Genomic DNA, 23,360 nt, shown 5'->3' with positions numbered 1-23,360 from the left:
CTTGCAGAAGCATCAATCATATCAAAGACTGAAATGTCAGCACAAACACTACCATACAAATGTTCAACGGATAAAATAATTTTCAACTCCCCATAAAGTTGAGTAGGGTAGGTAAGACTATCCTGCTAAAGATACACTTGTTTGTTAATTTGCTAAAATTTCAGGACAAAAGTTAAGTTTGTGTTTCTTCAAAGCGTCTTGCAAGTTAATACATATTTTCCCTCAAAGAAGATGCTACAGACAACTCAGAAAAGTACGGAAATCATGTGCTAATCTCAGAGAAAAGCTGTGATGTGGCAAGACATCAGGGCAGCAGGAAGAAAAAGTTTTTCCAAAGATCTATTCAACTTTACAGAAAGATTGTGCATTTGATTTTTTTACTTTTTGCAGACTTGAATGTAAGGGGGGGAATTGTCATCCAAATGCCATATTCTCAGGGTAGTTTGGCTAATTTAATACTCAGTTTATAACACACTGTGTTAGCCCAAAATTATTGTAATTGTGGCCTGAACAGGACTTCGAGGAAAGACGAGGCAAGACTATTTACAGGAGCATGCAGCGACAGAAGGGGGAATGGGTTCCAGCTGAAAGAGGGTAGGTTTTGATTAAACATTACGGAAAAAAATCTTCACTGTGAGGGTGGTGAGGCACTGGGACAGGAGAGGCTGTGGCTGCCCCATCCCGGGAAGTGTGCAAGGCCAGGTGGGATGGGGCTTGGAGCAACCTGGGACAGTGAAAGGTGTCCCGGCACACGGCAGCGGTGAGATTGGATGATCTTCAAGGCCCCTTGCAACCCAAACCACTCCGTGTTTCTATGATAATTATATGTGGTAATGACATTGTGGTGGGTACTCAAAGCTGTTTGCTGACCTTAGCAATTGTGTTAAATCCTCCCGATACCAGCTGTAGTCCAGGGATGCTGGGCTTGCACTTACTGGATGAAATTAAACCATTACAAGAGCGATTCCTGGGGGTTTTTTTCACCCGTCCTCTCTGAAATGGGGTATCAGGAGGTTGGTAGGAGCCTAATTCGAGAGCGATTCCTGCTCTTTTTTACCTCTCCTCTCCGAAATGGTGAGTCAGGAGCGGGAACGTCCCGTGCGAGGGAAGGGCGAGCAGGTGCGATGCGGGGCCGCCACATGCCGGGGACTAGCCCAAAATTATTGCAATTTTTTTTTTTTCTCGGCGGGTCCGTCAGAGCCACGGGGAAGGAACATCGGCCACGGGGAAGGAACACCCTCCCCGGAAAGCGCTCAGCGACCCTGGCGACGGCCTGACGACATGGCGGGGGGGGGGGGCCGTGAGGGGACGCACCCGGCCGCAGCCGGCCGCAGCCGCCAGGGGGCGCCGAGCGGGCGGCGCGGGGGCCGCCGGGAAGGGGGCGGTGGTGTAGAAGGGCGGGAAGCGCGGGCGGCGGCGCGGGCTGTGCGCGCGCGCCATGAAGGAGACGCGCGGGTGAGGCGGCGGCGCCTTCCCGCCCTGCCCGGAGGGGACAGCGGGGCGGGAGGGGGTCCCGCCGGAGCTGCCCCGCGAGGGGCCCCGGCGGGCCGCGGGGGCCGGAGCCGCCCTCGCCCGAGGGGAGGAATTCTCGGTTGAAATAAATGGTGGAGTGCGGGTGGCGGGGCCGTCCTCGCCCGGGTCTCACCGCGTGTGGCGGCGACGCCGTCGCCAAGCAACGGCAATGGCGGGCGAGGAACGGCGGTAACGGGGCTGCTGCGCCTTGGTGTGGGGCTGCGCGTCCTGCGGAGCCCTGCGGAGGAGAGACTCCGCCTGAGCCTCGGGCGCTGGGACGGGGAGACTTGAGCTGGCAGCGGCCGCCCGCGGGCTCCGCGCAGCATGAGCTGGTGCGGCGGCGGTGAAGGGTGGAGTTGGGCTCCCTTCGTTGAAGGTCCCAGGTGGTGGGGTTTTTCCTTGTTTTTCCGCTGTTGGTTTTGGTGGCTCGGGAGCTGCTTTCTGGTCGTTCTCTAGCCCGCGCCGATGGCTGAAGGCAGCGCCCTGAGCCGCGGAGCGTGAACTCACTCTCGACCCCTTGGTGTCGATGGGGGAGACACGCCTTGCAGCTTCGGGAAGCTATAAATAAGGGACAAAAACTGCAATAAATCCGTTTAGGTTGGCTTTTTGTGTAAAAGTGTGATTTACCGGAACAGACGCGCGTTGGAGGTTTTTGCTGGGGCGCACAGGTTGTAACAAGATTTGGCAAAATATTAAACTGCAGACGGGATTCTTGTTTAAACGGAAGGCTGATGGGTGAATAGGTAGTGTGCCATGTGTGTCAGGATCCATAAGATTCCGTAATTATGTGCTTATATGCTTCAGCGAGCAGAGACTTAAGTTATTTTTTTATTCCAAAAGAGCGACAAATTCTATGGTGTTTTGCTCGGTGAAACTTTCCTGGTGTTGTTTCCCTCGCTTTTCAAGTTATGAGGTCAAACTATTAGTAATATGTGTAAGCAACTGAAAAATATCTGCTGTCAACTAGAGGCATTTTATATTAGTAATATTCAATTAATAATAAATATATTTGATGTTAATAAGATTAGCATTATCTAATTGATATTGTGCTTTACGTCAATCTCCAGTTATATTATCTGTAGGCAGAATGAGGCAATGAAAGGCAGGTGGTGCCTTTTTGTACCTTGGAAAGGTCTTAAACGCTACTGCAGTCTAAATCCTTTTCTTGTTTTGTGCCAACTTTATGAAGTGCAAGTCGTACAATGCAAGTAATGCATAAAACATGGTAGCAGTTGCTGCTGTAGGTGTTTTAATTTAGTTGTAATGCACAGCAATTAAGCCCAGGCTTTCCTCCTGTATTTGTTATGAAAATTATATCATAGGAAGGAAAATATTCATTATGAATGTTTTTATTTATGAAGTGGAAATTGCCAATGTCCATAAACAAGGTAATATAGGTCAAGGCCTAGTTAAGCTTGTAAGTAAACAGCTTTTCTGACGGGGGACTAGTTGATAGCATTACAGTCCTAATACCTGCACCCCCCCTGGTTTTTGGAAAACACAGAGAAGAAAGTTTGAGAAACAGGCTTGGAGAGAGGAAAGGCGGGGAAAAAAAAAACACCCAAGGTGACTGCAAGCTCTGTGCGTAGTTGCTTAAGGTTACTTAAAAGAGAGGGAAATATCTTCAAGAGAAGGAGTAAAAACAACAATTAGAACCAAGGAGCTGTGTTATAACCTGTCTTTTTAAAAACCAAGTAGTGAAGCTGGCCTTTGAGCATTTCCTAATCTTGTTCCAGCCAGAATGGAGTCAGGTACCTAAAATAGGTCTAAATATCTCTTGCTTAACCCAGCTGATCTTTGAGGCTGTACATATGTGAGGGAGGAAAATATCCAGCTTAAATAATGGCACAATTAATCCCTTGTAAGCCTTAGGGTCTGGGTCTGGACCCTAATGAGCATGATGAGACCTTTTGGGGGGCGTCCCCCTTTTGGTGCTTGTGTTTCTGTAGAGATCCTCGATGTGTTAAGCACCATTCTTACCTCCTGCCCCACTCCTTTCTCCTGTGTTCAGCTGGTAATGCAAAATAAGGTGCTTTTTCTCCATTTCCCCCTTTCTAAAGCAAGGGGTTTATATAGTAGTATACTGAATTTGTTGCACCAACTCTGTTTAACAGACCTATATGCCTTTACAATCAACTATAATCCCCTTCCTGAATCAGTAGAAACCTCACAAAAAACCATTTAACTAAAAGAAGTTTAAATGTCATGTTTGGTGTTAGCAGGAAACTGTTGGGAGTATCCTTAAATTGAAACTGAAATGTGTCCAAAACTTCTGCTGACTGTAGGATTGTCCTTGGTGGGTTTCAAACCTTTTCATTTCCCTGTGTTTAGTTCTGATGGGCTGGAGCAATGCAGATAAATTGTGTTAAGATGGCAGCATCTGGGATTGTGTCTTACATGCGTAAAAGCTTTTTAAATAAAAAGTAGTTGTGATTTCTAAGTGAGGTCAAGTCATCTAAAAATGATGAGCAAGATTTTCTTTTTTCTCCTTTCTGTTAGCATTGGGTTAAAGGTCAGACATGAATTTGTAAAGTGTAAGCTAAAGGGTGTTTTCCAATAGGATTTTTTTCTTTTATGTACTCATTCCTTAATTTTCTCCCAGTACTTCCAGGCAGCAGAACCAGCCTCAAGGGCACTATGGACTTACCTCTCCAATTAGCTTGGCTCCTCCTAGTGATAAAGACCACATTCATACTCAGAAGCTGATTGAAGCAATGAAGCCATTTGGGGTGTTTGAGGATCAGGAAGAACTCTATCACAGGTATAACGACTAAAATTTGTTAACCTCTTGGGGGTTTTTGTTTGTTTGTTTTTTTAAAAAAAACAAACTTAGCATGAATTTTCTTTACAGGACAACTGTTCTTGGTAAACTGAATAACTTTGTCAGAGAATGGATTTCAGAACTTGCTGAAAGCAAGGTAAGGTTTTTTTGTTTTGTTTTTGTCAAAACAGCTGAAGCCCTTTGATTTAAGGGCTATGCTACTGGGATCTGTGCTAAAGTTCAACTTTTAACTTCTTAAAAATCAAGTAGAGCTGTAGTAACTGCCACTGAAATAAGTTATAGAAGATATTTCAAGATCTGCGAATCTTTGGGGAACTGAATAAATTCCTGCATTGGCTCAATCAGTTGACTCATAGCTGTTAACAAAGCCAAAAGAAGGCATTGTGGATGAGAAAGATGGCAAAATTGGCACTAATCTTGCCCCAAACAGCCTACAGCACTCAGTCTAGTTTGAAATTATGATTCTAGACATGCCCATTGAATGGCTCTTAGGCTGTGTTAATTTATGTGCCTCAGCTGCAGGGAAGACTAATAATAGGTCTTAATTTGTATAAATTAATAAAAGTATTGTACATCACCTATAATCATTTTTTGAAGCTGCAAGCTCAACTTTTTTCAGAAAAACAGAATCACAGCCTAGTAAACTACAATGTAAGGGAGTGAGAAGACATTGCTTATGCAGGCTGTTACAGGTTTTCTGAATAACTTACATGCAAGTTAAACTTGCACAGAGGATAATGTGCATCTTAAACTTTCTCTTCTACCCACAGAATCTTCCCCCTTCCATAACAGAACAAGTTGGTGGCAAAATATTTACATTTGGTTCCTACAGACTTGGCGTACACACCAAAGGTAGTACTTGCAGTGCCTGGTCATAGTTCTGATGTTGGAAAGTGAATTCCAACAGTAATAGGAGAAATGAAATCTCTCTGCAGGTTCGGACATAGATGCCCTTTGTGTTGCTCCCAGTCATGTGGAAAGATCAGATTTTTTTCAGTCATTCTTTGAAAAACTGAAGAATCAAGAGGAAGTAAAAAACCTAAGAGTGAGTAAGCTCTCTGCTTGACTGTATAAATTTCACAGAATATTCACGTTCAAGACTTGCATTGGTAGTGAATATCTTACAAGCCAAAATTTAAATCAGTTTTGAGTACCCTCTAATATACTGGTTTATGCAGCATGAGAATGTTGCTGTCCAGCTCTTGGCTCCTTCCACGGTGACTACATCACATAAGAGTGTTTGTGATCCCTCTCCCCTCCCTGTGTTTTGGGAATGAGTCAACTGTATCAAAAGGCAAGGTTGTCTCTGGAAGCTGTGTTTTCACCTTGGATCTAGTAAGGGCTTTCAGCCACTGATACTGATGGTTTGTTGTGCTCAGTTTGTTACAGTTCATGATCAGCCTCTGAATCTCTTGCCTAAATGAAGTCTTTTAATAAAATCTAGTACTGGTGCCATAATAGTGCTATCCTGCCTGAGAGTTATGAGCGTTTTTTTGTTTGGAAGGAACTCAGTCTTTGTACTGAGAAGTTCAGCATAAATTCTCTATTTTATCATAGTATAGGAAAAACTTTAAAGTAGCAAAAGGATATCTTATTACAGATATCCTCTCCTTCACAGGCCATTGAGGATGCATATGTACCAGTTATCAAATTTGAGTTTGATGGCATCGAGGTAAGAATTTTAATTTTGATTTGGATTTTTTTTTCACCTTTAAGTGAGATTTTTTTTTTTTTTTCCCTTGCTCTGGAGTAGGATAACTTTTTCAGGGTTTTATGATCCTGCTGTTTTATGAGGTTATTGGTACATTGCAGCATGTTTAGGAAACTAATTAAGCAGCATGACTGCAACCTATCCCAGAAGAAATAAAGTGGGATCTTCTAGGAAAATAAGCCCCTGGCGAGCATGGGAACATGAGGGACATCTTTTTTTAACCCCATGCTGCAAACCAGGGTAGCCTGCTTGGATTTTATTTATCTCCCAAGGATGTGCTGAGTGGGAGTAGCAACAGTGTCCTTGCTGACTCCCCTGAGCTCTGACAAGAGCTGCCTTTCTGCAGGGGCTGTTTCTGTTGTGGTTCCTCGCACGAATTGCCTGGTGTTTTGTTACGAGTCAAAAACGAAACCCCTGTGAGACAACAACAGAAAATGAAAAGTAGAACTACTCATTGCACTCCTGCCTCAGTTTATCAGCTGCAGGAATACTTCTCTCAGGAATACATTTCATGTAGAGAATAAATACCCACTTGCTGTAATACCTCAGCAAGTTTCTGCTTGGTATTACTGTCATGAAGACACTTATTCAATGACCTCTTTGTGGCCTTTATCTGGTACAGACATTCACAGAATAATTTGCTTGCGTCAAGTTAAACTAAAAACCAGATGCTTAAGGCCTTACAGCATAAAGAAAATGCTTTCTTATTTGTTGAAGTATAGTTGAGGTGATTTGAATTTGTCCTAATTTTATGGTTAATTTAAAATTTTCTTTTAATAGGAATTCTAAGTTTAGACTAATCTCTCCAACTTTCAGAAAAAAATCCCTTCCTTTCCCTAGCTTAAAAAAAAAAAGAAGATGCTTTTGTAAACAAATACTTGGAGCAATTTTAATGTTTTCTGGCAAATAACTATCTATGGTCACATAATTCTAAATATAAATGTTAACAACATGAATGACCAAGTGTCCCTCACTAGTGTCCTGTTTGCAAACAGTGCTGCATTGTAAGTCATGTTTGAAACTTTTTCCTCTTGAAGATTGATCTGGTGTTTGCAAAGTTGTCACTGCCGACGGTTTCCGATGATCTTGATCTCAGGGATGACTCGTGCCTCAAAAGCCTGGATATAAGATGCATACGGAGTTTAAATGGTGAGCCCGTTCTGCACAGCTTTATAAAAAGACATTTAAATTCGTGTAAAATGCACATTACACAACCCACGTTTCTGTACAAGATGCAGAAACTGATCTCCGCTGTACTCGAATTCTGAGGAGGCAGCCAGTAGACCTAAATTTAGATATTTCAAGGAGCTGTGTATTTACACAGACTTGTGTGTCATGTTTGTTTGCTTGGCTTGTGAGCAGTGCTCCAGTTTGCTCCAGAAATTCAGATGACTAAGTAGGGCACTTGATAAAGGATGTATGAACGATAAACAAGGTAGTTCATAAAAAAGAAACAAACCTGAAGTCTGACTCGTTTAATGTTTAGCAGCAATTGGTTTAATTGTTGCTGGCTGTGAAAAGAAACCTAGGTTCTGGAGTTACAGCATATTTAGGGTTGGAGGGGACCTCTGGAGATTATCCAGTCCAACCCCCCAGCTAAGGCACGGTCACCTGGAGCAGCTGACCCAGGAACGTGTCTGGGTGGGTTTTGAATCCCTCCAGACAGGGACATTTCACGATCTGCCATGGCAGCCCTTTCCAGTGCTCTGCCACCCTGCAACGTAAAGTTCCTCTTCATGCTGAGGTGGAGCTTCTTGTGTTGTAGTTTATGGCCAAAACATCCTGTGCAAGAGGCTTTATTTAAAAGTTGTTAGTTGTAGTCTAAACTGTGAGAAAGGTGTTGAGGGCACTGGTTATCTAAAGCGATGCTGAGTGTTACTTGTAATCTATAATTTCATACAAAGTAAGTTATCCAAACCTTTCCTACACTTGAACCATAAGTTGTAAGCTGTTGGTCCTATGTAGGAACACCTGACTTGTACCTGTTACTGGGAACTCCTGTGCTTCACCTTTTGTCTCACAGGCAGCAGGGTTACAGATGAAATACTGCGTCTGGTGCCCAATCTGGAAAACTTCCGGCTCACGCTCCGAGCAGTTAAACTGTGGGCAAAACGTGAGTGATAGGGTGGTTTGTGGTCCTTAAACTTTTCAGAGGCGCCTCATGCTCACTGTTGGATGGACCTCAGCCTTGGATTGCTATTTAAATGACAGTTGTTATATTAAAACCCTTTTAGTTTTAGTTCATGGTCTGTCTATGTGGTAAATTCCATGTGTTTTTTTAGTGGAGGTGGAGTTCAGAGAAGAGGGGAGTGCTTATGAGACACTGCTGCATGGCTTATCAGGAACCTGACTACAAATGATAAAAATTCCCAATTAAGTGTAAAAGGAATAAGAAAGTCCCATTTGCCCACGTGGCTAGAGCAAGTACTCGAAGAAGGGCAGAACCTTTCTCTTTAGGGGAATTGAAGTGAAGCAGCAGCTGTAGCAGCACAAGCTGCTACAAGTTTCACAGTAGCAATATTTTGGGAAGTGCTGTTGTGCTGATTCTTTTATCATCACTGTGAGGACCAGCAGTTTGGCCTCACTGTGCTGTAAAAATAAATGACATAGAGGCTGAAATGTATTCAGTATTCTACAGATTGTGCAGCTGGTGCTGCAGATTTGAAAGTCCACAGACTAACTGTGTGGTATCTGTTCTAGGACGCGGTGTTTACTCCAACATCATGGGATTTCTTGGTGGAGTCTCCTGGGCAATGCTGGTAGCAAGAATATGTCAGCTCTACCCGAATGCTTTGGCCTCTACTCTCGTTAACAAGTTCTTCTTGATTTTTTCAAAATGGTAAAAGCTGTTTATTTTAATTTGCATAAAGAAGTAACACTTGTAGTCATTTATATCAAGATGTACATTAACGATATCCCATGCAGCCCAGAATTGCAGAGCAGAGCTTAAAGTGGACGCTTGAATGTTTTTTCTTCTATAGGGATTGGCCAAAGCCAGTATTGCTGAAACGACTTGAAGAGAGCTTTCTTAATTTACCAGTCTGGGACCCTAGGGTAGGTAGCCATTGAGATCAGAAGCATTTAAACCTCATTCTGACCGAAGCTGGTGCTAAACAAAGCTGTTGCAACCTCACAGGTGAACCCATCAGACCGGTACCACGTGATGCCCATCATCACCCCGTCCTATCCACAGCAGAACTCCACGTACAACGTGTCTGTGTCAACGCGAGCTGTCATGGTAGAGGAGTTCCAACGTGGTAAAGTACATTCTGTGCTTATTAAACAGTGTCATTCTTGCTCTATGAAACCATGTAACCTGAATTAGTTTTGTTCAGTGAGGTGTTTCTCTGGGAAACATGCCTGTTGCAGGCAATAAGGGTCCAATTTTCCAATAAGCTGTTGTAGGATCTGCATTGTGTCAGGGGAATTCCTGCCTTCTTTTTTTTTTTTTTTTTCCCTCCTATCAGTTACTGTTACAATCTTCTAAAGTTTGTCATGGTAATCTTTAAAAAATAATGATAATATTTTCAACCATATTTTTAGGTCTTGAAGTTACAGATGAGATTCTCAAAGGAAAATCAGACTGGTCAAAGCTCTTTGAACCACTGAACTTCTTTCAGAAGTACAAGTAAGTATGAATTCTGTTGTCTCAACTTGAAGCTATTTACTTAGTGGTTAGCATGATAAGTTTTAACTTGGTGTCTAAATAGAAAATCATATTGATGTGTTTCAGTGTAGGGGTTTTTAAAGAAACTGGAAGTAGTCATATAACTTTTGGTATGTATAAGCACAGGGAAGATAGGAAAAGCTGTCTTGTGCTACTCACACCATTTTTACTACCAAAATAAAATCATCATCTGATATTTAGAATGTAGAATAAAATCTTGAGCCAGTGTACTCATTTTCCTTTCTTCTTCTAGACATTACATCGTGCTGACTGCCAGTGCCTTTACAGAAGAGCATCACTTAAACTGGTAAGTGTTGCTTTAAATACGGGTCCAGTGCAAAGCTGAAACTCAGTTGCATGTTGCACCATATTTTTGTTAATTTGTTTTAACAAATAAAGTCTGTAACTATGCCACTAGGCATGGAATACACCCCCTTCCCTCCCTGCTTTGAAGACCACTGTTCTCGAGCCTTAGAATTCTTTTCATAAAGAGTTTTACTGTGATATTTAAGGACTAGCTTGCACTTAGTGCTGGATTGCACCGGTGGGTAGTCAGCCCATTCCAGACCTACTTTTCCTCAATGAGGGGAGATTTGCCAATAATTACTTATTTAACCGATGTGAATGTGCTGAGTCACTGCGAATTTTGAAATAAGGGGAAATGGTGAGGCATTAAGGCACTGTAATGTGTGTTTATTGACTTTCCAGTGGGTTTCTTTGTTAAGAAATTTAGTACTTTGCTTGCTTTTCTCAAGTAAGGAAGCAAATCATCTCTCTGTAACAGACACCCATTCTGAGGGCACCTTTCATTTCAAAGTTTGGCCTGTGCTTTAAGTCGAATAATTTTTGCACCATCTCTAAAAGATAGCTTAATGTTTAAAAATAGTTTTAATAGGTAATACCTTTTATCTGAACTTCCTAATATATTCACCTAAAAATCTTATCAGCTGCAGCTTGATATCAGTCACAGCTGTGTACAACAAAGTGTATGGGCAGGAGGTCAAATGATTTTTAATGTGAAGTGTTATTGAGTGAGCAAAGCTCATTGTACCTCACAATAAAGACAAAGGAAATCCTGACTCTGGTAAGAGCTGATGTTTCTTCAGTGACAGAAGTAGAGGCAAACTTTCCAGTTTTGCAGTTTGGGAAAATGATAAGCAGAAGATGAACCTGCTTTGGTTTATTAGAAGAAAAAATTTAATTCACCTGTTCTTGAGTGAATTTGGAAGTAGATAACATCTCTGTTATCCATCAACATAAGATGCTTTTGAAGAACATACAGATTTCTGACTGCTTTTAAAGTTAACAGAGTTTTAGGTAGAAGGATGAAATGCCAGTACTTTATTGCAATCAAAGCCCTTGTGGTCATGATTCATTTCTTAGGGAAGTTTCTGATGGGACTGTTGACTAGATAAGTTGTTTATTAAACTGTTTTTACATTATCACTGATCGATCTGCAGGACGAATTGCATCTTTCCTTGGGCGTAACTGAACAGTTGTGCTTGTGCCTTTTCAAAACCACTGTTCTCCTTGATGCTTGTGGCAAAAAGGAGTTTTGCTGCACCCCAGAGGCACTGGGAATCTGAACTGTTCAGAGTATATGTAAAACTTACTTGTCTCTGTCTTTAGAAACAAAAGCACAAATGTCACTTGAAACATCGCAAATTACGGTGTCTGTGTGTGATATAAAAATCAAGTGTCTGCTCAGCTGTATGAAACTTGGCCCTTATTGATTGGTTAACACGGTATTACAAAAAGACATCTGACTGAGCTGGATGCAGTTAAAAATGAATAAAATACCTCTTGTTTTCATTAGGATTGGCCTCGTCGAGTCTAAAATCCGTGTGCTGGTTGGAAACTTGGAAAGGAATGAATTTATAACTATTGCGCACGTGCAGCCACAGTCTTTCCCTGGCAATGAAGTTCTCTATAAACAGTGAGTTTTCTTGCTTTTCTGAATTCCAGTTTGGCCAATGTGTGTCTTCATTCCCCTCAGCTCATGGGTGAGAGAGGTTCAGTTCACTTCTGGCAGGGTCCTGAGCACCTTTTTAAAGGGGGTAGTTCAGGGAGAAGTGCTCTGAGAAATTAAGTCTGGGCTGGCTCTAAACTGAACAACTAAAATGTACCAGAATCCAAATGACTGGTATCTGTGCCCAACTCAGGCTTGTGAATCTGTGTCTTTTTAGGAGTGGATATGTATCAATGTGGTTTCTTGGGCTTGTATTTAAGAAAGCAGAAAGTGCAGTAAAGACTAACGTTGATCTAACACATGGGATACAGTCATTCACAGATACAGGTAAGGCTCTATTTTTGCTCTAGACTTGTAGGGTAATTCTCGTGTGTAATTCTTTTTATTCCAATGGAAGTTGCTTCAAGAAGTTAATTGTACTTCCTTCTGTTATTAGATATCCCTCTAGATAGCAACATATAAAAGATTAGCTTGAAAAACTTGTTGTGTTGACACTTTGACAAAGTAAGGCAATCCTGAAACAAAAGTATGTTACAGTCATACATGGTGTACCATATATGAAATGACAGTCCTCCCAAAACTGCATTTCTTGTAGGGGACAGTCAGCTGTGAAGCCCAGAGATGCCCATTTGCTGGGTTAGCTATACTTGTCAAACAGTAGTCAGCTGCTGACCTTTGGAAGTAGGAAGTGACTGTGTCAAGCTCTGAAATGAGTTGTTGATGCCTGTTGATGGTACTTTTCCAAGACAGTTTGTGTATAATATGATCCCAGAACTGTGAAACTTGCTGGGTTGTCACATTGTAATTGCAGGCAGTCTTGCATGTGAATTTTCATATTCATAGTCTGTTACTACTTTTGATAGATGTAGAAATAAATGGATCCTGCAAGTGTTGTTAGATAATGGTAGAATAATAAGGAAACCAGGCTATTCTTCTGAGTGACAAGTGTGTTTGGACAAAGAGTTCTAAACAGTGAAATCCTCTAAATGTTTGTTGGTGTTTATCTGTAGTACCAGCGTGAGTTCCGTGTTGTTTTGCTCAGACAACATGAGTAAAAGCAGTAAAGGCCAACCTTCTTCTTAGCTCGTGCTTGGGATCTGAAAAAGCACAGAAAAATGCATCAAAACTCTTCTCTGAGTTACAAACCAGGTGCGGTGATTTCCTGAGACCTGCGCTGTTATCTGTGCTTGCATGTTGCATGCAGTGGCACTACATTTCAATGGCAAGCATGAGTTATGTTAATGAGATTTATTTGCTGCGAAGAGGCCAGAACTCATGGCAAATCCTCTATTGTTAGTATGGCTGTGTGCTCTTACTCAGTGAAGCAGAGCCTGTGGTACGTGCTGGATGTAGGGTGTGAATCCAGAGAGAACTGAACAGAAAAGCTGTTCCATGAGAGGTGGGAAATCCTTTGGCACACGTGGGGATGACCAGTAGTTTTGTGCTAGAGACCAGTTCCTGTGTGCCTTGACTTTGAGAGAATAACTTTACAGCGCAAAGATTAATTTCAGGTTGATGAGCTCAGAAATAGAAGGCTTAGTTTGGAGGGCTTTGTTCAGTGAAATTTATTTCTCTTTTGCATACAAACTATTGAGTTGCATTTGAAGGAACTGTTCATATTGGTGTCTGTGCTTTTATTTCGCTTCTGGTCTCCTGTAGAAAGCCTTTGAGTTGCATATCCTTGCTTTGATTCCCACTCTGTACGTCAGTAAGCTCATCTGTATTTCCAGTTACGCTCATGATAGGCCAGTTTGATAAGGTGATCCAAATGTGACTTAACTCTGTAATAACTGTTGTGCTGCTCTAGCATTTGTCAGTTGCCTAAAAGGCTGTTTGCACGAAGCTGAGAAAAACCTGTTTAAGTTTAAACAACTGTAGTCTGTTGAATCAGATATCCCTAAAATCCAGTCTGGCTTCCAGGGACAGATAGAATTTATAAATGCGTATCTGAACTCAAATAGCTGTTGTGTCTGGTCTGTAGTGAACATGAAATGGGCATCACAGGTCACGTTCATCTTCTTGTGATGACTGGGAGTGCTTGGGCAGCATTTTGTGTTAACTTAAGCTGGGAACTCTTCATTTGGGCTGGGCGGACACGTTTCCAAAGAAACCATATATCACTTTGACAAGCACTAATGCAAACATCCCCCTTAAGCTACAATGCTGTGTTTGATGTCAGTTTACAGGCAGGCCAGTGCCCTCAACATCCTAAAGGAAGGTATGAAGATTGAGGCAACTTATGTGAAGAGAAAGCAACTCCATTATTTTTTGCCAGCAGGAACCTTACAGAAAAGAAAGAAGGTATAATAAAAATTCAGCGCTTCTGGTAATTTTTAATAAAAGCTTTAATAATTACTTGAAGACTTTATTTTTTAAATGTCGTTTCAGCAAAGGGTGTCAGATATTAGTCAAAATAATAGTGGACTTCAGTGCAAAAGGTCTTCTTTAGGTGAAAGCTGTTTGGATGGTTCCAAAGACAGAGATTCCAGATCACCCTCTAATTCCTCTTCGTTAAATAAGATATCTAAGTTGGACATCTCTACAGCAGAGACAGAAAGGTTAGTGCCATAACCTTGGAACTGTGGAGAAGCTGCTTTAACTGACTCACAATGTAAATGAGTCTAGGATTTCTTGTTTGGCTCTATGTGGGTCATAAACATGTGGAGGACTCTAAGAGTTTCAGGAGCAAAGCTAGAATCTCTATTGGGCATGTGGCAGGAGACCAAGTTAAAGGAATCCTTGAAAAAATGAAATAAAATCCATGAACACATAGGAATGAAGAACTTGACACCAGGGAAATTTAGTCTTGAATGTAAATCTTCACAGGTTAGCGTGTGTAACTTGAAGCTGGAGTATTTTTTGTGTAAGTAACTGTTCTTTCTAACAAAAAGTACTATTGATGCCAAGTGGATTAAGTTCTAATGACATACTGATTTTGGTCTCAGATACACCAGAGCTGCTGCTGACTTAGTGGAGTGGTATGAGAACTTGGGCAGTAAAAGTGGCTGTCACTTCCTGGGAAGTCTCTTTATCCCTAAGCACAGGAAGAATATGTAATCTTGAGAGTAATTGCCCAATCCTAACAATGTGTGCTACCTGCGCTGTTCAGACAGTTTGATACTGTAGGAGTCACATGGAAAAAATCAAATAAACAAAAAATTGTATGTACATCTGGGGTAGAACAGAACAATGGTTCAAAGCAGCACAGCGTGCTGGGTAGGCTAATCTGGGAAAATATATCAGCACATAAAGACTCAGTCAATAAAATGCTTGAGTTTAAATCTGCAGTGTGAAATTCAGCAAAACGAAGGTCTGGTGCTACATTCCCTGGGAGGTTGTGTTGTTTGCTAGAGCTCTGACGACGAGCTAAGGCGGTTGATGTTTGTCTTGCATGCGCTTTCTGGAAATGACATATACAGTATTTTACAAACTAGCATTTTATAACTCTAGTGTTTGACTTTTATAGAAATGTTGAATGTCAGAGTTGTAGTGGTGCCAACAGTGTAGCTGAGCCATCAACGTCTAAGGGACTTTGCATTCCTGTGACTGATCCAAGTATGTATTTGAAGTGGTAGGTGGAATGTAGTTTTTAATTTTGTGGCCAAACTCTAAAAGCCAGGTGTCTCCTACAGAAATGGAGGCTACAGTTGCACTAAGAACATCGGGACCTCCAATTGGTTGCGCCATTCCAGGATATAACACGGTTTGTCAACTCAGAACGTGTTTTGTGCAAGGACAGCATAAATTAAGTGGGACTCTAATCAAGGATCCTAAGAGTGCTTCACCTAAGCAACATTATTCACCAACCACTAAAGTATCTCGTCCACCTGCATCGGGAGAATGCCCCCCAAAAGCCATAGATGGAGAAAAGGCAAGAAGCGGGGGTTAGGCCAAGGAGGGTTTGAAGTAGTATTAGTTACTGATGTAGAACAAGTGAAATAACTGCAAATGAATGCATTCGTACATCCCCGAAGGATTTGGGAATCTAAATTTGAGTGTATCTAGTTCTACTAGAATGCAGATGTGAGAAATTGTAATGAAAATGATGTCTAACTATTAACATATTTTCAGGATCTGGCACTTCTCATCTCGTGCCAAGGTATTTAAATACTGCTGTACTTATCTGTCACTCAAATGAACAATTGCTGAATGAACTGTCTCATCTGAAAGCAGTTCTTAATTCAGAAAAAAATTATCTCCAAATGAAGAAGATATATTTTTACAGTCATAAAATTCATGAGCTAATCTGTTTCTGGCAGATGCTTTTTGAGTGCCTGTTGATAGTCTTGCTGCTTTAGAAATCAGCAGCCTGCTCAATAGGTCATTGCTTCCAAAATGGTAGTGTGGAGTTGCTTGTTAAACCTTGGTCTGTGGAACTTTTTAGATCAATATTTCATTTGTTTTATTACTATGTATAAATATCCTTAAGTAGCTGCTTTTGGAGGTTGACCTCTGATTTGAGGCACAAGCAAAGAACAACCAGATAAAGAGCCCTCAGTTTTGGCACTTATAAAGAATCATCTTGTAGAACTGTTATCTAGTACTGAATATTGCAAGCACAGGTTTCAAGGTTTTGGTAGTAGGGCTTTTTCAGAGGCTTGACATGCCTGTGGGGTAATGGTGGACTTGTATAAATATTGTTTTAAGAATGGCCCCTAATATATTTAATGTGTTGACTGGAAGCTGTACCCAAATAAGAAAATTTTAGCGCAGCAATTATTTTGAGTCTGTGTGTTTTGTTCCTCCAGCTAAATGTGTGGGACTCTGATTTCACAGAAAGCGGATACCCTCAAGATGGGAGGAAGAGAGCTACAAAAAATGTAATTTTTTAGTAATTTTATTCAAAAGCTGAAAAGCTGAACGGTTTGGTGCCTAGACTGCCTCACCCTCACATAAATACTCTTCATGTTTACTGATGGAAACAAAAATACACTTTTTAGTTTAGCTTATTTCAGTCCTCATTTCCCAAATATTAACTCTTGTATGACCTGTCTTTTAAATATTACTATTTGTTGATTTGTTAGCATTTAATTCCTTGCTATGCTTGAAATAATATTGGGGGTTTTTTTTAACTATTTGATTCAGTGATGTAAATTAAAACTGCTATAAAGACTAAATCCTTTGGCCTGTCAAAGGGAAGATAAAGAGCTTTGCTATTCATGGTGCTTGTTACTGAGGCATAAACTCTTGAGGGCACACCCTCAAATTGAGATGAGATCTTGTTGGTGAAGGTTGAAATACCTGAACCACTGTCTTTGTGGTTTTAGGGCTTCAGGATTCCTAAAACCACCCCCCATGAGGTGGAGGCTGTTAATGCATGTATGATTTTAAGGTATCCTCACTGCCAGAACTTGCTGCCTCTCGGTCAGGAGCCTGGCAATACTGCCTAACAAATACCTTCTGGCTTTTTTAGGGTGTCCTTGATGGAAAATCCATGCAGATTCCAGTGATCACATCAAGATCACAGGTATTTATTGTGCTTTTGTATTCATAGGTAAAGCAGAGCTAGCGTTTTCATTTTATGTTCAAAGATTTATGTACCATTAAACTTGGTGGTTTGAAGATATTTAGTAGGGTTTTGCCTGTTGTGCTTCCCAGAAATTAAATGACTGAACAATGACCTTCACAAAAGTGAAGCCAAAGTTTCCAAGTTTTGAACTTGGAAAACCACGTTTCCATGCCCTCAGACACTTGAGTTTGTGTCCTGGTTTGGTTTTCTGGTACTGTTATCAGTACTTTATACTGATTTCTGTGATGAGACTTGCAAGCTTTGAAGTCTATAGGTGAATTTAACTGCTCTGTGTCATGTAGAATGTTGTGAAATTCAGGGCTATAAGACTGGAAGTGATCCAGACAGTAGAGACTCTGTTTTCCTCATCCATGGATCTGAGAAAAATCTTCCTTTACTGTGCTCTTGAGCAACTCACAGCAAATTTACCCCCCATCAAGGTTATACTTGTTTCAGTTCATGCAAGAGAAGAATTGTGCAGAGAGGAAAATGCTCTTCCACTGGATGTGGTGGTAGTTAAACAAGTGGTGTGGTAAAAAAAATGCTGCCCTGAAAATGGGTTTGGGCCATACAGGTTTGGTACATAAAGAATGTTATATTCAGCTAGGAAAGGGTTTATCTGCTGCTACTTCTGAATTAATGGATTTGAAATTAATTTGATAATTAATTAAAAATTCCTTTTTTCATTTTTTTTTCCCCTGTGGCATCTGTTTGTGTTACAGAGGCTTTCCAGTAAAGAGCTGCCAGATTCTTCATCTCCTGTTCCAACGAATAGCATTCGTATTATTAAAAGATCCATCAAACTTACCCTTAATGGGTAAGTGGTTGATCTTCAGGTGAAGAGAATAATCACTTGCTACCAGTCCTTACTCTGAATGTGTGTTGTAGTTACTAACAAAGGTAGAAGGTTACTGTGGCCATACTGTAACTGACAAGTTAAAATCACAGTCTGATTTTTATACTGCTGTTAGATGCTTGCTTCCTTTTGAACTACTTTTTGCATGTGCTTGTAACAGTTACTTTTAGGAGTTTTTAAAAAGTCCAAATTGTCACCAGCTGAAACAGCTAAAAAAAACCCAACCTGTCCTGTGCCTTGGACTCAGAATGTATTTCACCAGGGTTAATTAGTTGCTGCAACCACATTCTGTTTTCAAGTGTGTATGAACATGCTTGTATTCCTTTGTGCTTGCCTAATTCATGTGCATGCGTTGTTCTTATCGCCAATTATTTTCCCATTTGGCACACACGCTCCTGTGCTCCTCTCACAATGGTGCTCAGCTTCCTTGGCTCGCAGCTTTCCACTGCCTTGCACAGCCATGCACTACACAGGTATTGCCTCCCATGGAGGCCCATTAATGATTCCAGTATTGAAGGAAATGCAGCAGAGGATGCTACTAAGGTATGGAGATGATAGACGTGTCCCATGCTGTGTTATCTGATACTTTTTTTGTCTCAAGACTGCTCCAGCATGAGACTTGAGGTGCTTTTTTGTGTCACTGGGTGGTTAAGCCCAACTCTGAACACAACAGTGAAGATGCACTGAAACATTGCAACAGCTGAGGCTGTCCTGACACTAATGCCCACCTGCAAGCTGCATGCAGAAAGTGGTTTCAGATAAATCCTGAAAGCCATTCTAAATGCTTACTTGAAAACCTGTTGTAGTCTTGAGTCTGGTCCTGTAAACTGATAACACTGCTTACCCAGCTTAAGTGCATTAGGGGTTTTGGAGGGTGGGGGGAAATTCTGATTATATGAAACAAGTATTATGCTATTTCTCTATTGTAATTTCTTTATCATTTGGTGGTTTCATAAGTGAACTTGTAAGTTGTTTTTCCAGAGTATTTTTGTATGAACTGTAAAAAAACTATCTTCAAAGTGAAATTTAAAATCTTTAGTCTCTTTTTCTTTATTTGTTTTTAGTGCAGATGGGATCTGCTTAAAAAAAAAATAAATCTAAGCATCTAAACCAACTCTAAAGGGATGGGAGGAAGGCAGTGCCAGAAAAGTGTTCTACAAAATGATAATGACAGACTCACTTAGGTTGGATAAAACCTTTAAGTTAGAATTCAGCTGTAAATCTAACACTGCCAAGTCCACCACTAAACTGCCATGCTAGAGTAAATCTGAGGAGACCAGGAACACTGCTCTGCTTTCCTGCTTCTGGTAACCTGGGGTTTGCTTCAATGCCCTCTGCATTGTGCAGTTTGCAAACTGCATGACTCACCTGAAGTCCCAGTTTGATACGTGGACAAAGATACCCCTGAATTGCTTTCAAATGAGTTGCTTGTCTTAAAGAGCAAATCTGAGCTCTAAACATCTTAAGCATTCACCTTAGTGACGAGACTGAAGGGACTGTAAAGAAATAAGAGATGGTATCTATCTTGTGTCCTAAGTCTTTAGCATTCCCTCTGCTGCCAGTATCCCGAACCTGTGGAGAAAGCATGGCTATATCTATAACAATCTACTTGGTTTTTACCCCTTGTTCTCTGGTTTCCAGCTTGTTTCAAGTGTGATTTGTCTCTTAGAAATGGACCTTTGTGGGTTTGAGGCCTTCTTCTTCCTTCTACCCTCCAAAACCCCCCAAAATTAAACTGCAAGGCTTTGATTGAGGTTAAAATGAAGAAACAGTACCTCTATTACTTAAGTAGCTTTTAGCAGCACTACACTATGGGTCTAAATACCTCAGTTTTGTTACTGGTTCTAAAACAGTGGCACACAGACATTGTTACTTCTGTGTACCAGTTACAGTAGGTATTCAACTTCAGCACCTGTGTAAATACAAATCCATCATGAACCTGAAGGAACTAAAGCTGAAGTAGGTGATAAGATAAACAGCAAAATTAATATGGGAAGTGTTTTGTAGTAGACTACACTCCTGTAATATTCCCGTGCTTTTAAATTCTTCCACATGAGTGTTCCAAGACTGTTTAAAGGATGATTTTCCCACAGGCTCTGTGTCAGCATGTGCACTTATGCAACTATTCTCAAACTGAAGTAACCTAGCTAATGGATATACCTTTACACAGATCATTTTATTTTACTCTTGCTTTGTGCTTATCTTCTAATTGGTCTTTATCAATTTTTTTTTTTATTTTCTTCCTCACTCTTAGGGTTTTACGAAGAATGTTCAGGGTTTGAGAAGAACATTCAGGAAGAATTTAGGTTACTAGTTTCTCAGACTTGATCCATTGGTGAATTACACATCTTATCTTAATGTATCTTGACATATAAGATGTCAAGTGTGATGTTAAGTGATGTCAGTGTTCTGGAGTTTCCCTGGATGTTGCAGAAGTTCGATGCTGCCCCGGGACTCTGCAGATTAGAATTCAGCTGTTTATAAATAAAGTTCAAACTTATTCAACTTGGGTGTTCTCCTCTGTTAAAGTGATTGAAAGGGAAGTTACTCCTGTATAAGGACTCAGTGAGGGAAGCTCTTTGATATCAGACTTCCTCCAAACGTTGCTCTTTTCTCTTTGTTTTCTCTTTGCTTTCTTTGCTGGGTGTCTGGCTTGAGCATGGGTCCCTCATCTCAATCTCTTCCAAGAGGAGCAGCTCTGTATTGACATCGTCTGACTAGTAACTTTGAGCAAGAAATTTCCTTGCAGGAGTTAACATCTGTGGTTTTACTGGTCAAGTACAAGCAAAGAAGCGATTAATGTGAAGTCACGTACATTTTGGCTGTAGCAACTGATTTTCCTGTAGAAAATGAGAGAAAGTAACAGAATACTTACTTTTTGCTTTAATGAGGAAAAGGCAAAGAGGAAAAAAGGTATCTTGAACTCTGGTAAACGTGATTGTGGGAGAGAGGGGGCTTACTAACCCTCTCTTATGTAATGCTTAGTGACATCAGCTGTTGAGCCTAAAAAGGCCAGCAAAAACTCCTGGCCGTATTTTTGTAGTTACCTCATCACACTTCTTATAAAAGAGTGTGATCCTGTGCATTATTCCAGTAACTGAAGAGCCGCGGTCGCAGAGTCCTCGTACCCAGCCTGAAGGAAGTCAAGCGGGCCTAGGGCACGAGCAGGACCTGGGTCCTGCGGCCAAATCCTCTTCCCCTGCAGCGCCCGGCCGGCTGCTGCCTGCTCCCTCCCTCCGCCTGCCGGGGCGGCCGTGGGGGCTGCGTGCCCTTTCCCCGGGGCCGCCGCGGCCGTCCCACGCCCGGGGCGGTTTCCTGCCCGGGGGCGGGCGGGCCGCGTGTGCCGTGACAGTGCCGCGTGTGGCCGCCGCGGAGCGTCACTGCCCCCGGGCTGCTGTCACCGCGGGCGAAGCGGGGTGCCGGGGGTGTTGAACAACCTGCAGCCGTGGTGGGCAGTCCTTGCTGCCGGCGTCGTGTTGGTCGGTGTGGGCTCTCCCGTGGATCAGGGTCTCTTCGACCGTCGTCTACCTGGGGGGCCGAGCCCCAGAGCGTGGCCCAAGGGCTCAGGGCGTTGTTATGGGAAGATCTTGACAAAGCCTGGTTTTTCTCTTATTCCAGAAAATACAGCCTGTTAAACTCTCAGCTGTGTCTGATCTTCAAGAAATTGATACGGACTTAGGCGGTTCCTGGGAAGACATTGTCTGAATCCTGCTGTTGTCTTCTCACAACCTTCTTTTTTTCTTCTGATCTCGGACTCTTGCCTGTTTTCTTTTTCTCTCTGATAATTCTCATTTCTGTTTCGCACCTGAGTCCCTCTTTCTGAATTTGAACTCGGTAATAATACATTATTTGGTGGTGATGAGTAAAACTCCCAAGAGTCCTGAAACCAGAGGAGAAATAACCTACCCTGTTTCAGTTTCAGCCTGTGGCAGCCTGGCAATCAGCTGCCTACTGCGGGCACCATCCAGCTCCCTCTATGCATGTGTGTGCAGTGGAGACAAAGCTGAAAATTTTGGCTACTAAAAGCAAATCTGGCAAGCATGTGCAATCTGTCTGTCAATCTTTTTCCAAGGAAGAGCAAAAAATCCCGTTAGTGACACCAGCGTGTCCTCCTTGCTAAATTTCATGTCCCTGTTTCTGAAAGGCAAAGAAGTTTCTTAAAAGTTTAAGAGTTCTTTGAATATAGTTAAAGCATATGTTCCCCCTGATCGTTCGTAGAAAAATGACTGAGTCATATTTGTTCTGTTTTTCCTAAAAAATAATCTCAAGGGGCAGCATATGTGATCATGTGAAGAAAAGGTGTTGGCAAACTGGGATTAACTGAAAATGTGGTCTTAAAATAGGAAGTGTTGACTAGCCATAGCCAGCAATGTGTGCTGACAATAATAGGATAAAAATAAAAGGCTGTAGTAAAGCTAGAACATGCTAGAATTTCTGTTATCCCTGCAGTTTTAATTCTGCTCTGTTTTTCCAGTGTGGTTACTTGGCCAGAACAGAAAGTTATCCCACCTACTCCGAGTGCGTGCACGCAAGGAAGAAAGGCTGAGGTTTTGTGAATCACTTCATGTGTACTTCTTGGTTAAATGTCTTCAGCGCTGCTTTGGAACGGTGTTTGTTGTGATTTTGGTAGATTGTTTTCCCCTTTTTTATTTATTTGATACTGATTTTTCATTTTATTACGTAGAGCCTTAAGCAGAAAGGCAGAAACCTGTCATAATGAGCAATCCAACAGAGATTTCTAATAACTAAGCTAAAGAAGTATCAGCTATTTTACATTTCTGCATCTTCTGCTCTCTCAAATGAAACAGGCATCAGACTGTCAGGAAACTGAAAGGTGGTGCTGCTCTGAATCGTATTTCTGAAACTGAAGTCTCTGTTTCTTGCAAGACTTGTAACTGGTCATGACATTCACTTTTGGTTTAGTCTGGATGGTGTAGCTTATGTTAATTTTCTCCACTCATTTTGAATGTTTTTACAGGTCTTTAATTAATACTGTGTGTTATTTGCTATGCAGGATGACATGTTGGGAGGGTCTGTAAAGAAACCCGGTAAAGCGTTTATCAAATTTGCCAAGCCATGAACAACTGGAAAATCATGGAAACAGTATTTCTGTAGAGTAATTGTTTGCAGTAATTTAGTTAAAACCAAATGAAACAAAAATGTGCCCCTGGGAATCGTATTTTGAGGAAAATGATGGTGTTGCAAGCAGTGAAGTACTAGCAATGAGAAGGCCAGGGAATCCCCTGTTTCTGTTCCTCTGTTCACCCACTAAATAAATCCTGCCTTACACCAAATGGTAAATTGTGCAAGTACAGAGATGTTCACTTTGCTGTAATTCAGGGTAAATGTTTGGT

General features: G+C 41.5%; 1 protein-coding gene across 14 annotated transcripts; it reads left to right on the top strand.

Annotated features, from left to right (window-relative positions):
• The first annotated feature begins 639 nt into the window (after positions 1-639).
• PAPOLG (poly(A) polymerase gamma) lies at positions 640-22,733 on the top strand. 14 transcript variants are annotated; one of them, XM_058419737.1, is made up of 23 exons: positions 640-760; positions 4,115-4,273; positions 4,364-4,430; positions 5,065-5,146; positions 5,230-5,339; positions 5,913-5,966; positions 7,043-7,154; positions 8,029-8,118; positions 8,706-8,844; positions 8,987-9,059; positions 9,142-9,262; positions 9,549-9,633; positions 9,926-9,979; positions 11,489-11,608; positions 11,859-11,968; positions 13,821-13,942; positions 14,030-14,199; positions 15,108-15,196; positions 15,274-15,512; positions 16,390-16,461; positions 17,055-17,108; positions 17,873-17,967; positions 22,481-22,730. In XM_058419737.1, exons 1-23 carry the CDS (start codon positions 708-710, stop codon positions 22,560-22,562), a joined length of 2,352 nt encoding a protein of 783 aa, XP_058275720.1. In that variant the 5' UTR covers positions 640-707; the 3' UTR covers positions 22,563-22,730. The 14 variants fall into 14 exon arrangements, 12 of the variants coding, with proteins under 12 accessions (XP_058275720.1, XP_058275728.1, XP_058275722.1 ...); XM_058419745.1 differs by lacking the exon at positions 640-760 and adding an exon at positions 1,362-1,455 and having other exon boundaries at positions 15,274-15,344; positions 22,481-22,732; XM_058419739.1 differs by lacking the exon at positions 640-760 and adding an exon at positions 1,362-1,455 and having other exon boundaries at positions 22,481-22,729.
• The last annotated feature ends 627 nt before the right edge of the window (positions 22,734-23,360 follow it).

Source organism: Hirundo rustica, chromosome 3 (assembly GCF_015227805.2).
Source record: "Hirundo rustica isolate bHirRus1 chromosome 3, bHirRus1.pri.v3, whole genome shotgun sequence".
NCBI lineage: Eukaryota > Metazoa > Chordata > Aves > Passeriformes > Hirundinidae > Hirundo > Hirundo rustica.
This window is presented reverse-complemented; position numbering and strand designations above follow the sequence as displayed.